This window comes from Arvicola amphibius, chromosome 10, assembly GCF_903992535.2.
Source record: "Arvicola amphibius chromosome 10, mArvAmp1.2, whole genome shotgun sequence".
Lineage (NCBI taxonomy): Eukaryota > Metazoa > Chordata > Mammalia > Rodentia > Cricetidae > Arvicola > Arvicola amphibius.
In genome coordinates this window covers 96,894,513-96,910,574 of record NC_052056.1, presented here as the reverse complement: position 1 = coordinate 96,910,574, position 16,062 = coordinate 96,894,513, and the positions used below count along the sequence as shown (strand labels likewise).

At 38.0% G+C, this 16,062-nt stretch overlaps 1 protein-coding gene across 1 annotated transcript; it reads left to right on the top strand.

Annotated features, from left to right (window-relative positions):
- Positions 1 to 11,918: 11,918 nt before the first annotated feature.
- On the top strand, positions 11,919 to 12,845 carry LOC119824447 (olfactory receptor 7A17-like). The gene has a single exon (XM_038344579.1). The coding sequence runs from the start codon at positions 11,919 to 11,921 to the stop codon at positions 12,843 to 12,845; it is 927 nt and encodes a 308-aa protein (XP_038200507.1).
- The last annotated feature ends 3,217 nt before the right edge of the window (positions 12,846 to 16,062 follow it).

The window sequence follows — 16,062 nt, the reverse complement described above, 5'->3', positions numbered from 1 at the left end:
TGGGTCTATTCCTGCTAATTGACTAAGTCTCAATTTTCCTTTTATAATTAATTCAGAGACCTTTTCCACATAAGTTTTTAATTTTTTACTTCGCTTATGTGGTAAAAAATCCATTCTATGATACTATTTTCCCTCTGCATTAAAATTCCTGCAGGGGAAACCCTGGAAGGCAATATGACTAGAATACAATTAAGATTTGAATCCACCTGATTGACATCTGCCTCTTGAAATTTCTCTCCAACCACAGTTAATTCTTTCTCAGCTTCATCTGTTAATTCCCAGGACTATTTAAGTTTTTGTCACAATCTAAGGCTTCATTTAAATGAATTATTAGTTCAGGTGGTATCCCAACAGTGGGCTGTAGACTGGAAATCTTGCCTATAAATCTGTGAAAGTCATTAAGAATCTGTAATTGATTTCTTCTAATTTGCACCTTTTGTGTCCTAATTTTCTATAAACATATTTTATAACATAGGTAATTGACAGAATCTCCTTTTTGTATTTTTTTCAGGACCAATTTGTAGTCCCCATTTAGGCCAAATTTTCTTTTTTTTTTTTTTAGGCCAAATTTTCTTTACTTCTTCAAACATCCTTTCTAAAGTACATTTGAATCATATAGCAAAATGTTATTCATGTAATGGTAAATTATAGATTTAGGAAATTATTTACATATTATTTCCAATTGCTGACCTGTATACAAAGCAGAGGATGGGGCTATTGAGCATTCCATGTGGGAGAATAGTCCATTGATATCTTCTAGTAGGTTGAAAATTGTTATGACTATGCACTGTGAAGGTAAATTTTCCTCTGTTATTTTCTTGTATAGGTATAGTGAAGAAACATTTTTTTAAATCAATAACTATAAGAGGCCATCCTTTAGGTAATTGTGAAGGCAAAGGAATTCCAGGTTGTAGAGGGCTCTTGGGTTGAATTACCTTATTGAAAGCTCTTAGATCTGTCACCATTCTCCATTTTAAAGATTTCATTTAAGAACAAATACAGGAGAATTCCAAGGGCTGGTTGATTCCTCAATATGGTAGCATCTAGTTGTTCCTGTACCAGCTTTTCTAAAGCTTGCAATTTTTCTTCTGCTAAAGGCCATTGTTTAGTCCATATTGGTTCCTCAGTTAGCTATTTTAAAGGTTGGGCCATTGGTACCTCTGAAGGTTTGCTAGTTATTTTGTGTTATTTTACAGCCTAAATGGCTGGTGGTTTTTTTATGGTACCTTAAAATATTCTTCCCAGAAACACGAGTTTCTGGGATTACAGGAATGTTAATCTGGGTATTTCATTGCTAGAGCAGGTCATGACCCTTTAAATTCACTGTGATATTAGCCACATATGGTCTTACCTTTCCTCTCTGTCCTTTTATCCCTATGCATTCAACCCATACCTTGCTTTGTTTTACTTGAAATAGGGTTCCAATTCCTAGGAATTGAACATCTACCTCTTGAAGAGGCCAATTTGGATGACAAAATTCTGGAGTAATGATATCCGCACCAATGTCTAGTAATCTCTCAATTACAATGTTATTAATATGCACTCTTAGCTTTGGTTTTTGTTCATTTATAGAAGTTTGCTAAAATATGTTTTTATTTCTATTTGAATTTTTGATTCATCCTTCATGTTTAATCCATCATGCAGAGAAGTATGGTTTTTTAAAGCAAGCACTGACTTTTTAAAAAATTTTCCTGGTAAGACATGTCTTCCATGGTGACTGGGAATGACTGGAACATGTTTGGCCTCGGAGCCTGCAAGGAGCACTCCCAAGTACTTTCTCAATGGTGTTGGGTTGCCTTGTTTGTCTTTTGCTGATATCCATTCATTGGTCTGATGTTGGCCTTTGCCATATTTTTCTACATATCCAGAAGTTTGAGGCCTTGTATTTTTGTATTTCCTAGAAGAGACATTGTTTCTAGGAATACCTTGTCTACTATCCCTTCTCTGATGTCCTATTCTACCACAATTAAAACATTTGACATTTTGATGTCTCCTCATACCTTTGGAAATTGCTTTTCCTACCCAAGCCTCAGTATTATAATCAAATGTCTCAACATTCATTGTATACAGGATTCACTTATCCATTGGTGCTGATCTAACCTTTAAAGTCTCAAGTATCTTTTTGTATTCTTAGTTGGCATTTTTAAAAGCCAGAGATTCAATAAGTGCTCATCTAGCTTTTGAGTCTGTTACTCCTATTTGTAAAGCTATAATTAATCTTTGTAATAAGTCACTAAAGGGTTCTCTTTGGCCTTGCTTAACCCTAGTATATGATTCAATTCTTTTTAATAGTTCTTTAATTCTGTCCCAAGCATTTAAGGCTGCTGTGTGGCAGAGGGACAAGATGTGTTCATTATAAAGAGCTTGATCCTGTGGATCAGCATAAGTGACCTTGCCAAGAATTTGATCTTGAGAAGTCTCAAATCCTTTTACTTTCCCCCATTGTTCTAAAATTTTTGCCTCATCTCGTTCATAGAATTTCCACAGTAGTTGTGGACTATCTTCTAGGACTGCTGAAACTAATTGAATCCTTCATGTGGGCTAGTATTTTTGCTTGAAGCCCATGTTTTCACCATTTTCCTAACAAATGGTGAATACAAATCATAATATACTGCAGCTTGTTTAATTTCTTTTAGATCATCCACACCTATAGTTTTCCATTTATATTCTCTAAATGATTTACATTCTCTAAATTCTTTTTTGGGTATTTAGAACTGTATGGCTCATCAGAGGTGATTACAGGGTAAGTCGCTAAAACCCTTGGCAAGTCATCTCTGACTCTGACATGTACTGGTGATGATAAATCTTGTCCTTGTACCTCTACCCCTTGCTCATCAGTTCTGATAATTTCCTCAAATCTTACAAATCTTTTTACCTCTTTCTTTTATAAAGCTTGAATCTTTTGACCTCTGAATATTTCTAATGATTTCATTGATTCATATAACCTCTGGTCCTCATTTTTCACAAATAATGCAAAGGTATGAAATTTTTCCACTAATGATTACTTCTCACCTTTGGATATTATTTGGAAGGTGTACAGAGTACCTTCCTGGAAAAATACCCTATATGCTAAATTATCATAATTTTTTAACAGATTTTGATTGTCAAATTCAACAGTGAATTCTTTCAGATAATTTTTCAGCACCCTTTGACATGGATTAAATTTTACCTGTCAAATTAATGTTATCATTAATTAATTAATGTTATTATTGTTAATTAAATCAATGATATTAATTTTTTAGCTAACTTTTGATTTTTATGGTATAAATCCTGTCCGATAGCTAAGACTGTATCATTTCTAATAGTGCCTTATTCTTGGCTCTGTTATCAAACCATTTTTAAGGATATAATATGAAAAACAAAGCTAAGTCCCAATATCAAATAAATGAACGCATCAGAAAAACCATATAAGTTTTGGAGAATATCATCCATAATATAAACAAAAAAGTTATTAAACTCCTGGATGGTGAAATTGTCTGCATTTATATAACTTTCAAATTTATTGATTTATTTATTAATCAAATGAATTTACCTCTGTTATAAGATTTCAGTAAATTGTTGTATGCTTAATAATCCCTATTGGCCAGTAGGTGTCACAATTGCGGGTGCATGTCAGAGAGATGTGACTGGAGGTGAGTACTGTGTAAGCAGTCCTACTTGGTTCTGTGTTGGCACCTGTTTAAATAATGACAAATATGCTTGACAAATTATGAGCAAATAAATTGATTCTGTTCACAGAGAAAGTTTTTTTGGTGGCCAGAGTATCAAGGAACCCACGGCTTGCAATCCAGGAACACAAACTGGAAGCTCAGAACACAAACCAAAAGCTGCACAATTTGCCACACAGCAGGGAGAGTGGCTGGGGTGGTGGGGGAAGCATACAAGTGAGTCCAGGAAATTTCCAATTTGTAGCCCACCTCCACTACAGTGGGGTTTCTGATAAAAACAAAACAAAGCAAAAACAACAAAACAAAACAAAAAAAAAACCACTTAGTAGGTGAAATCAAGCCAAGTCATGGAGAGGGGAGACATTCGACTGTGGACCTTTTAAGAAGGTCCCGGCACAGAGTCAGGATCCACATGGGTAAAAAATGAAATATGATTTTTTTTTTTCTTTTTTTTTTCTTTTTTCTTTTTTTGGTTTTTCGAGACAGGGTTTCTCTGCAGCTCTTTTTTTAGAGCCTGTCCTGGAGCTAGCTCTTGTAGACCAGGCTGGCCTCAAACTCAGAGATCCGCCTGCCTCTGCCTCCCGAGATTAAAGGCGTGCGCCACCACCGCCTGGCTGAAATGAAACATGATTAATAAAAGATCCGGGTCAGAAATTGGGCTTCAACATGAAAATCCAAAAAGCAAAACAGCCAGATACTGGCTCTTTACCTTGACCTCAGTCCAAAATGGTGATCCTGCTTCTAGGAATCTCAGAATGAGACTGAGTTTTGAGAGCTGTTTCCTCCCATTTTATAATCCTCTCTAGGGCTGGGGTTAAAGGCGTGCACCACTGTGATTAAAGGCATGCACCACCAATTTCTATGGCAACTAGTATGGTGAATGGGATTAAAGATGTATGTCATTGTGGCTACTGGAATTAAAGTTGTGTGATATCATAACCTGGTCTGTAAGGCTGACCAGTGGGACTGTTTGACTCGCAGATCTTCAAGCTGTCTTTATTTATTAAAATACAATAGAAATGCCACTATAGTTCCCCTTCCTCTGCATCCTCTCCAGCATAAGATATGATTGGTGTTTCTGGTCTAAGCCACTTTGACAGGTGTAAGATGATATTTCAGAGTAGTTTTGATTTGCATTTCCTTAACAGTTAAGGATGTTTTGGCCATTTGAGATTCTTCTGTTGAGAAATCTCTATTTAGATCTGTACCCCATCTTATAATTAGATTATTTACACTATTTAACATTTTGATGTCCAATTTCTTGAGTTCCTTATTATATTTTGGAGATCGGTACTCTGTCTGATGTAGGGTTGTTAAAGATCTTTTCCCATTCAGTAGGATGCCTTTTATTCTTATTGACCATGTCCTTTGCCTTACAGAAGCGTCTCAGTTTCAGCAGGTCCCATTTATGTATTGTTGTTCTCAGTGTCTGTGCTACTGGTGTTATATTTGGAAAGTGGTCTCATGTGCCCATGCATTGAAGGCTACTTCCCACATTTTCTTCTGTCAGGTTGAGCCACCAAAACTCTTGCCCATAACTCTTTTTCCATGCTTTGCAAGTCAGTCTCTAAAAAAACTCATTGGTTCCTTAAACTGAACTTGGATAGAATTCAACATCAGTTTGTCCTTGGCATCTTAGGGGATAGTTAGCATTACTTGGAATCCCCCACCTCAATAGGGAATGAACTCTTACACAAACTACTTAGAAATAAATTTAGTCAAGAAATTGAATAATATCTACAATGAAAACCATAAGATATCAAATAAAGAAACTAATGAAGTAAAAGCCGTATAAGCATCTCCCATTCTAACAGATTAGAAGCATTAATGTCAGTGTTCATACCTCACAAAATAGTCTTCAGGGCTGTTTCAATTTTCATCAAAACAGCAAATCTATTTTTCACTGAAATAAAGACGGCAATATTAAAACTCATATGAAGTATCAAAAGACAGCACACGTAGGAAGCGGTCTCCTGTGCCCAAATGTTGTAGAGTACTTCCCACTTTCTCCTCTAACAGGTTCAGTGTGTTCAGATTGATATTGAGGTCTTTAATCCATTTGGACTTGAGTTTTGTGCATGGTGATAGACACGGATCTACTTTCATTCTTCTACAGGTTGACATCCAGTTATGCCAGCACCATTTGTTGAAGATGCTTTCTTTCTTCCATTGTGTGCTTTTAGCTCCTTTATCAAAAATCAGGTGTTCATAGGTTTGTGGGTTAAGATCTGGGTCTTCTATTTGATTCCATTGGTCGACTTCTCTATTTTTATGCCAATACCAAGCTGTTTTCAATACTGTAGCTCTGTAATAGAGTTTGAAATCAGGGATGGTAATGCCTCCAGAAGTTCCTTTATTGTATAAGATTGTTTTGGCTATCCTGGGTTTCTTGTTCTTCCATATAAAGTTGATTATTGTCCTCTCAAGATCTGTGAAGAATTTTGATGGGATCTTTAAGGGGATTGCATTAAATCTATAGATTGCCTTTGGTAGTATTGCCATTTTTACTATGTTGATCCTCCCAATCCAAGAGCAAGGGAGATCCTTCCATTTTCTGGTATCCTCTTCAATTTCTTTCTTCAAAGACACTTAAGGGCATGCTCAACCTCCTTAGCAATCAGGGAAATGCAAATCAAAACAACGTTAAGATAACATCTTACACCTGTCAGAATGGCTAAAATCAAAAACACCAATGATAGCCTTTGCTGGAGAGGATGTGGAGTAAGGGGTACACTCATCCATTGCTGGTGGGAATGCAAACTTGTGCAACCGCTTTGGAAAGCAGTGTGGAGGTTTCTCAGGAAATTTGGGATCCACCTACCCCAGGACCCAGCAATCCCACTCTTGGGAATTTACCCAAGAGATGCCCAATCATATTACAAAAGCATCTGTTCAACTATGTTTATAGCAGCATTATTTGTAATAGCCAGAACCTGGAAACAACCTAGATGCCCTTCAGTGGTAGAATGGTTGAAGAAAGTGTGGAATATATACATGCTAGAATACTACTCAGCGGTAAAAAACAATGACATCTTGAATTTTGCATGCAAATGGATGGAAATAGAAAACACCATCCTGAGTGAGGTAACCCAGGCCCCAAAAGATGAACATGGGATGTACTCACTCATAATTGGGTTCTAGCCATAAATAAAGGACATCGAGCCTATAATTCGTAAAAATCCTAGAGAAGCTATATAAGAAGGTGAACCCAAAGAAAAACATATAGTTATCCTCCTGGATACTGGAAGTAGACAAGATTGCCGGACAAAAAATGGGAACATAGGGGTGGGGAGGGATGGGGGGAGGGGGGATGGGGCGAGAAAAGTGTGAAGTGGAGGATGGGAAGAGCTTGGGGGAATAGGATGGTTGGGATATAGGAAGGGTGGATATGGGAACAAGGAATTATATATCTTACTTAAGGGAGCCATTCTAGGGTTGGCAGAGGCTTGACTCTAGAGGGGTTCCCAGGTGTCCAGGAAGACGCCCCCAGCTAGGTCCTTGGGCAGCTGAGGAGAGGGTGCCAGAAATGTCCAGATCCTATTGCCATACTCATGAATATCTTGCATATCACCATAGAACCTTCACCTGGCATTGGATGGAGAAAATGACAGAGCCCCACATAGGAGCACCGGACTGAGCTCCCAAAGTTCTGATGAGGAGCGGATGGAGAGAGATCATGAGAAAGAAAGTCAGAACCATGAGGGATGTGTTCACCCACTGAGACGGCAGGACAGAACTAATGGGAGTCCACCAAGTCCACTTGGAATGGGACTGATGGAACATGCGACCAAATCGGACTCTCCGAGGGTGGCTGATGGTGGAGTCTGACCGAGGAGCCAAGGACAATGGCGATGGGCTTGGTCTCTACGACATGGACGGGCTCTGTGTGAGCCTTGTCAGTTTGGTTGCTCACCTTCCTGGACCTGGGGGGAGTTGGGAGGATCTTGGACTCAACATAGGGTAGAGAACCCTGATGGCTGTTTGGCCTCAAGAGGGAGGGAGTGGGGGTGTGGGTGGAGGGGAGGGGAGGGAAGGGGGAGGAGGAGGGGAGGAGATGGCAATTTTTAATAAAAAATAAATAAACTGGAAAAAAATTGTTTCAAAAAAAAGACAGCACACAACCTAAATTATCTTGAATCTAAAATATAAAGCTACACACAACAAAATATCTGAATTTTAAATTATCAGAAAGCAATAGTATTCAAAGCAGTGTGGTACTGAAAAAAAAAAAACACAGACCCCAACACTTCTGAGTAACAGGGGGGACTGGAAACCAAGATAAAAGTTGTTGATCAGTTGAGAAAATGTCTTTACCAGATTGACCTGTAGGCATGTCTAATGGGCACATTGATTAATGATAAATGAGGGAAGGCCCAGCACATGGTGGGGGTGCCACCACTGGGCAAGTGGTCCTGGGTTGTAGAAAAAAAAACAGACTGAGGCTGAATAAGCTATAGGAGAAATCCAGTAAGTGGTACTACTCTGTGGTCTTTGCTTTAGGTCTGGCTTCCAGGTTCCTGCTGCCCTAACTTCATTCTGACAGACTGTGATTCAGAAATATAAAATAAAACAAACCATTCTTCCCAAAGTTGCTGGTGTTAAAGGTGTTCATCCTGCAAAAGTAAGCAAACTAGAACAGCTGGTATGTATAGATAGTAGAATATTCCTTGGATTTAAAGAGACAATGAAAATCCTACATACAGAGCAATGTGGATAACATTAGATGACATTAAGGAAAAGAAGTCAAGCATAGAAAAATAAATACAAGCTGTTAGTCAAATATGGAAACTATCATTGTTGAGTTCATATGAGTAAAGAGTAAAATAGTGGTGGAGGCTGGGCGTTACAGGACAAATTGGCTACAAACAAGGTTCTGTGAGGCATCTATAGGTAGAGGAGATGGGGCATGTTCATTGGGGTGTGGTCATAGGCTGACAATGAAACTATTCAAATCTATCTGCAGCATCGTAGATTAATGGTAATTAGTAAAATTCTCTATGGATTTCAAAATAGGTAAAAAAAATTTCTCACAAAAATAGTAAGTAAAATCTTTGAGATGATGGATATATATGAGAAATACAGATGATTATTCAGAATAAGGACCATATCAGTGTAGACCACAGAAAACAGAGTCTATAAAACCTATAAAGTAAGGTTCCTATCCCTCAGGATAATGCGAAGACATATGCCTTCTGTTATTGAATTTTTCCAAAATTAAGTGCTTTGTTGAAAGGTACATGAAGTCAAGGATATCACTAATCAGCCCTTTGCAAAAGAGGTAAGAAGTTGAAATTCTGGTGACATTGGGGTCTATGTCCTTAGCATGAGTGAAGGCTATAAAAATCCAGTCAAAAGTGGATCTTCATGAGCAAATTTTCATTGGCAGTGTTGATATAGTGTCAGGAGGTAACTTTACTTGGAGGCTGATGGTGAAAGACAATTCGCAAGGAAAAATAAATTGTCTGTGAGTAGAAACATCCCACTGGGAAATGTTGTTCTCAAATGTGAAATCATAAGAGAAACAGTGAAATGTGTCTAATGAGCAGACATTCAAAGATATACATATATCCCTTCTATTTTTACTCAGTCTGTGTAACCTCTGTCTGCTCAGAACATGGCTGTTTGCATTGGGATCACATTTACTCAGGGAATGAAGTTTGATCTTGCCTTCCCGTCTCGTCTTATTTTGTAACTTTTGTCTCCACAGTCAGCCATCTGGAGGGGAATTTAGAATGCCACTCAGGTACCTCCCATCTTTAAACCATGCAGGTTAGTGTAGAAAAATGACTGATATGGCATGGAAAATCCTGAGACAGGAAAGAAAAAAACATTTCAATATAGTCACTTTAGAATCAGTCTGGCGCATCTTAAAGATGATAGATGACTGTGGCTGTTTGCTGGCTTATCTGATTAATTCAGCTGTATATTCAGCAAATCAGAAGGGGAATTGGACACTGAACTCAGCATGGCAGGGTCTACATTGCAGATGAACTGATGGCAATAGAAGACCAAATAGGAGAGGAGTTGAGAAGCTTCAGGTGGCTCTATATAACTAGCATGTGTCTTAAAGATGGTGCTGTTAATTAGGTAGAAGAGAAATTGTTTACTGCATGCAGAGGACTATAGAACGAAGTGAAGGGTATGTCTGGATTTTGAATTGGACAATTACCTCAAGTTGATTTTCATTATATTAGAAGTTTTCTATTGCCATAGCTTCATTGTAATCTCTCTATATATATATATACCTTTTGAGTACTCCTCTTATTTTGCCCAAACTTCTATCTTCTTATGAGTTTCCTCATATTAGCCAAGATGATTTTATCTACCACAAACATCTCATGTTCCCCTCTAATGTAGTGTTTGATTTCTTACTGAGAACACTATTTGCTGAGTTTTTATATGTGAACTATAGTACCAATTTTACTTTTCTTCTGTTAGATTGACAATGATGTACATTTTTACATAAACATTGAAGTTTTTTCTAACTCCATTAAGATACAACATTGTCAATATGTTAAATGTACAAATACCCTGAAGTTATTATATTCCGAACTTCTGATGTGATCACACAGTGAGAGGGATATTGTGTAGTACATTCTTTTATGTATAGGTCATTGCCAAATAAATCAGCAGTACCTACTGGTAGCATTTAATTGTTAATATTAGGGATAGTCTTTAACCTAATTACTGATGCCACATTCAATTTGGTTAAGCCTGCTTTTTGTTGTTGTTTAAACTTCACTGGATTTTGAGTTGTTTTTTTTTCCTTTTCCACTCTTGCTATGCTACACATTCTTTTCTTTCCTTTTAGTCTATGTAATGGAGAAATAATCACAGAGCACATTGAGAATTCAAAGTAAGCAAAGCAGTGGAGTGCCTGCTCATGTGGATCTCACTTTAGGAGGCCGAGTCACAGCACAATGGAATAAATAAAGGTACACACAATTCTCTAGCGATTAGCCACATAGTTTCATAGGATATGTTCTGGAGGCATCTTTGCATGTTGGTTGGAGCAACAGGCAGGACCACACTGTACCCTTCAGGTTTGGCCAAACAACTTAAGTTGCATTCACACTGGAAAATAAAAGCATAGATCTGACTTGTGGGCTCTTATGCATAAAAAAACAATTGTTACAGATAACTAGCTCTGTGCCTGTTTATGTGGTTTTGTTCCCCACAGAATGAGAAATAATTGGGTTCCCCATGGACTCTAACAGGTTGATCGTATAAGCATAAAAGCAGAGACTAGGAAAGAGTTTAACAGAAACAGGTTGTTGAATGAAACTGGTAAAAGGTTCATCAATGGCATCATGGGAACATACATTTTTATGTTCTCTTGGCCAGTAGAAAGAGAAAGGTTAAAATTAGTAAATAAATTTTTATGTGTAACACCCACACAAGATCAAAGCCAGGCACACACCAGCATACAAAATCCCACCTGGCATCATCAGATATTTCTTCATGGCAATGGGAGGATAACAAATACACAGGATTTTTTGCAACCAAGTTAAAATTAAAATTAAAATGCAGTGACATATGAACAGAAAATATCATGGTGTCTTGATATTTCAACAGCAATAAAGCCACTTATTCCTTTAATATTCTCTTTTGTTCACTCTCCTAGTCACTCTGCCTTCAGGTTAAACTTATATGTTAAAACAAACTCCTTCCTTAGATCATTTCACTGGCTGTTCCTTCTGCAAGGCATATACACCTGCAGGCTATAAGCACCTTGTTATCTTCTAGGGGTATCTTTTTACTAGTCTATTGCTTTTTTTCACCAACATGCTCAGAATAAAATAACATTCTCTATATACCATCTCCTACATAACTTTGTTTTCTTTCATACTGCCACCAACTTACATCTTTCTAACATTATCACTTTAAGCATTTATTTGTGTTATTTCATCCTCATGTGATTTTTAAAGACATATGCGTTCTGCACAGACTATTTCTTTCCTAAGATGTGGCTGCAACGTGATTATAACTAATTTATAGTCTCCAAATGCAGAAGATAGTTCTGAAAATTGATGACTATTCAAAACTCAGCCAAGAAAAGGTAGAGTGTGATATGAGGATATTACATATGTCATGAAAGGGTTGTGGACTATTACAGGTCCCATTCATATATAAAGTCTGGGAATTCAAGTCTTGGGTACAGGATATACAGGGGCAGGGGCTTCTCTGAAGTTTCACAATTGTGTCACATATTTTCATGCCCTTTCTCTTCTTATTAGTTACATCAACTAAATGGGGCTAAAGAACGACTCGCAAATTTCACATTTTCTCCTTCTTGGAATTTCAAAGAATCTAAGACTGCAGCCTTTTTTATTTGTGCTGTTCCTGACAATGTACTTGATCACCATGCTTGGGAATCTACTCATCATCTTGGCAACGATTTTAGGCCCCCACCTGCATACACCCATGTATTTCTTCCTCTCCAACCTTTCTTTTGTGGATGTCTGCTTTACTTCTACAACCATTCCAAAGATGTTGGTGAATATATACACACAGAGTAATGTCATCATGTATAGGAACTGCATTGCCCAAATGCATTTCTTTATACTCTTTTCAGGGTTGGAAATCTTTCTGCTGACTTTGATGGCCTATGATAGGTACGTGGCCATCTGTCACCCTCTGCATTATACTGTCATCATGAACCCTCGACTCTGTGTGCTGGTGGTCCTAGCATCCTGGATCATGAATATCCTTCATTCCACAACACAAAGCTTAATGACATTGCGATTGTCCTTCTGTGCAGACCTAGAAATCCCACACTTTTTCTGTGAACTTAATCAAGTAGTACACCACGCTTGCTCTGACACCCTTCCAAATGATGTGGTTATCTATTTCGCGGCTGTGCTGTGGGCTTGCTGTCCCCTGATGGGCATCCTTTACTCTTATTCTAAGATAGTTTCAACCATACGTGCAATCACATCCCTGCAAGGGAAGTACAAAGCATTTTCCACCTGTGCATCTCACCTATCAGTTGTCTCTTTATTCTATTGCACTGGCCTGGGTGTTTACCTCAGTTCTGCTTCAATGGAAAACTCACAGTCAACTGCAAGAGCCTCAGTGATGTACAGCGTGGTCACCCCTATGCTGAACCCCTTCATCTATAGCCTTAGGAATGAAGATATAAAGAGAGCACTGAGAAACATGTTGGGACGGAAGTAATAGAAAAATCCTTTACTGAGGTGCTCAGCACGGTTACGTGTCCATGATCACACAGCTCAGAGATCTCTGGTGGGATCTTCAAAGTAGAATGTGCTCTCTCTATTTCATCCCTGGAGGTTCTCATTCTCTCATTTCAGCTTCTCTGTAATACAAATCAATAGCGTAATTCACACAATCACTGTCTTCACTCACTATAATATTATTTTCTCTTCCTTTTGTCCTTTTCCAAATTTCTCAACAAGATTTTTCAATTTTGGGATCAAGAAATACTGAGAAATCTCCTTTGATCACAGAGAACAATGTTTAGAAATAATTTCCTTGCAAGAGACATGTGTCAGACTCAGAATTTTTAATTTATTATTCATGGTTATGCAACTGTATAATATATACATGCTGACCCACATGCTGTGACTACATGCGAAAGTCAGAGAACATTTTTTTTTTGTGGAGTCAATTGTCATCTCTCACTTTTATATGGGTTCCTAGGATTGAATTCAAGTCATCAGACTTCACCAGCAACTGCATTTACCTATTTTGCTACCTGGACTCAGTAATTTTAAGGTGTAGCAAAGTCAATTTTACTGCTATGATGAGATACTTTATTTTACAATTGTGATCCTATGTATAACTTTATAGTGTAGAGAAGTCAGAGACTAGAGTGTTTCAGTGGTCTGTTTATCATTCCATGGTGCCTCAACTTTCTAATAATGCAAACAATAATATATTGGTATATGTAATTGTTTGTAATTTGATTTTGTTCATATATCTAGGATATTGTATCTATTTTGACTGTCTATGGCCATAACATAATGTCTAGTAAATGACCTAAGGGGTGTCTAATCCATGTCCTTTCAGAGGCAGATGTGTTTGTGTGTGTGTGTATGTGTGTGCATCGTGCACACAATGCTTGCAATATAGATATAACATAAAGTAATAATATTGATATGTAAATGGTAAATAGATGAGTGTTATATTTGAATATTTTTATGCATTTAGCCAATAAATAACCACTCATGTGGACCCCCTTACTTTAGTTATGATGAATATTGCCACAATAAGCATGTACAAATAATTTTTTGCTGATTTCATTTCCTTCTTCCAAAATTTAATATTATAGATATGAATTTGTACCATAATTTTTCATAATGTTGCCATTGAAGGAGCCGAGTAAAGAATTTCTTTTTGCCATTTCTCATTCCTATGTGTTCAGCTGCAATTTTTGCAAAATAACAAGATAGAATGCGATGCCATATATGAAAAATCACACGAGACCATGGATGGGAGTGCTATGGTTATATATTCAAAGGAATACAGTCCTCTCCTATTTAAAGCAAAGTGACAATCTTCTAGATACAGCAAACTGTTCATTAGCAGCATTTTAAATTTCAATAAAGCTTAGATTGGAGAGAAAACTTTAATTGGCTCTAGTATTTGTTAGAAGATAAATAATCCTGAGGGCAGAAACTTGGTGGAGAAGAAACAATAGGGATTCCCCTGACTTTTATCCAGATCACCTGGGGGCAGCCTCTTCAGGAAACAACTTTGTTGCACACAGAGCAATATCCCTCAGGGCTAGGAGAGCCCAGGAGATGGACTAGCAAGAAGAATATTCCCAATAAGCAGGAGAAGCATTAGTCTCCCAGACTTCTCTCCTTTAGATCATGAATGCAAGAGGACAAGTCTAGATGCATATGTGTATGTGTGAGAAGGAGAGAGAGTGAAGGACACACACAGAAATCAAAGACAAAAGAGGCTATCCATTTGAGAGAGAGCATGGGAGGGATTGTGAAAAAAAGGGCATAGGAAAGGTAGAAAGAGGGAATGAAAAGGGGAAAGTGATATAAAATATATTTTAATTTTTTATTTGATATGAAATTCTTCTTTTTCCTATGCCCATTATTTATAGATTTGAACCTTTAATGGCGTCCCAAAGATGTTGCATGGTCTGTTCATGTGCTAAGTTTTTATTTTCCTTGTGGGTGTGAGGGATCCAGTTTCTCTATTTTGTCTTCAAGTGTTGATACTCTATCTTCTATGTGGCCCAGTCTGTTGGTGAGGCTTATCACTGAGGTGGGTTTTTTTTGACATTTTTATTGGTAACTTTTAAAAAATAATATTTTCTCATTTATATAGCTATCCCCACTCCCATTCCCTCCCTTATTCATCCAAGTCTCCTCCCCCCACCCAACCTCCACTCCTTACCATAGGTTGTCAACAAAGTTTTGATACTTAACTTTGAGGCAAAATGAAGGTTCCCCCCCCCACCCTGTATCTAGGCTGAGCAAGTATCCCTCCAAAGAGAATGTGCTCCAAGATGTCAATTCTAGCACTAGGGGTAAATGTTGTACCCATTGCCAGTGGTCCCACAGATTGCCCAAGCCTCACAACTGTCCCCCACATTCAGTGGGCAGTTTGGTCACATGCAGGTTCCCCCACTATCACTCCAGAATTAGGGAGCTATCACTAGCTCAGGTCAGTTGTTTCTGTGGGTATCACCAAATGGTCTTGAACCCTTTGCTCTTACTATCTCTCCTCCCTCTCTTGAGCTGGTCCCTGGTATCTCAGTCCAGTAATTTGCTGTAGATCTCTGTATCTGTTTCCATCAGTTGCTGGATGAAGTTCTATTATGTCAATTAAGTTGTCATCAATCTAATTACAGAGGAAGGCCAGTTTAGGTATCCTATCCACTGTTGCTTAGAGTCTTACATGGGATCATCCTCGTGGATTCCTGAGAATTTCCCTAGTGCCATGTTTCTCACTATTCCTTTGATGGCCCCCTCAAGCAAGGTATCTTTTCCTTGCCCTCTCTCTCTGTCCTTCCCCCTTCTTGAGCATCCCATTCCCTCATGTTCTCTTCCTCCCTCCCCTTCTCACTTTCCTTCCCATACTCTTTTCCTCCTTCCCTTCTACCCTTCCTCCTTTTCTCATACTCCCAATTTTTCAAGAGATCTTGTCTATTTCCCATTTCCAGGGTGATTCATGTATGCCTCTCTTAGGGTGCTCCTTGTTACCTAGCTTCTCTGGGATTGTGGACTGTAGATTGCTTATCCTTTGCTTTATGTCTAATATCCACTTATGAGTGAGTATATACCATGTTTGTCTATCTGGGTCTGGGTTACCTCTTTCAGGATTTTTCCTTCTTCACTATAATCCATCGTGTGATAGTACAATATATGGTTATGATGTCAAAATCCAACACTGTAATGTAAAATGTCAT

Bases quoted from the DNA above. Each gene is read 5' to 3' on its own strand.
- LOC119824447 (XM_038344579.1), top strand. From the start codon at position 11,919: ATGGGGCTAAAGAACGACTCGCAAATTTCACATTTTCTCCTTCTTGGA.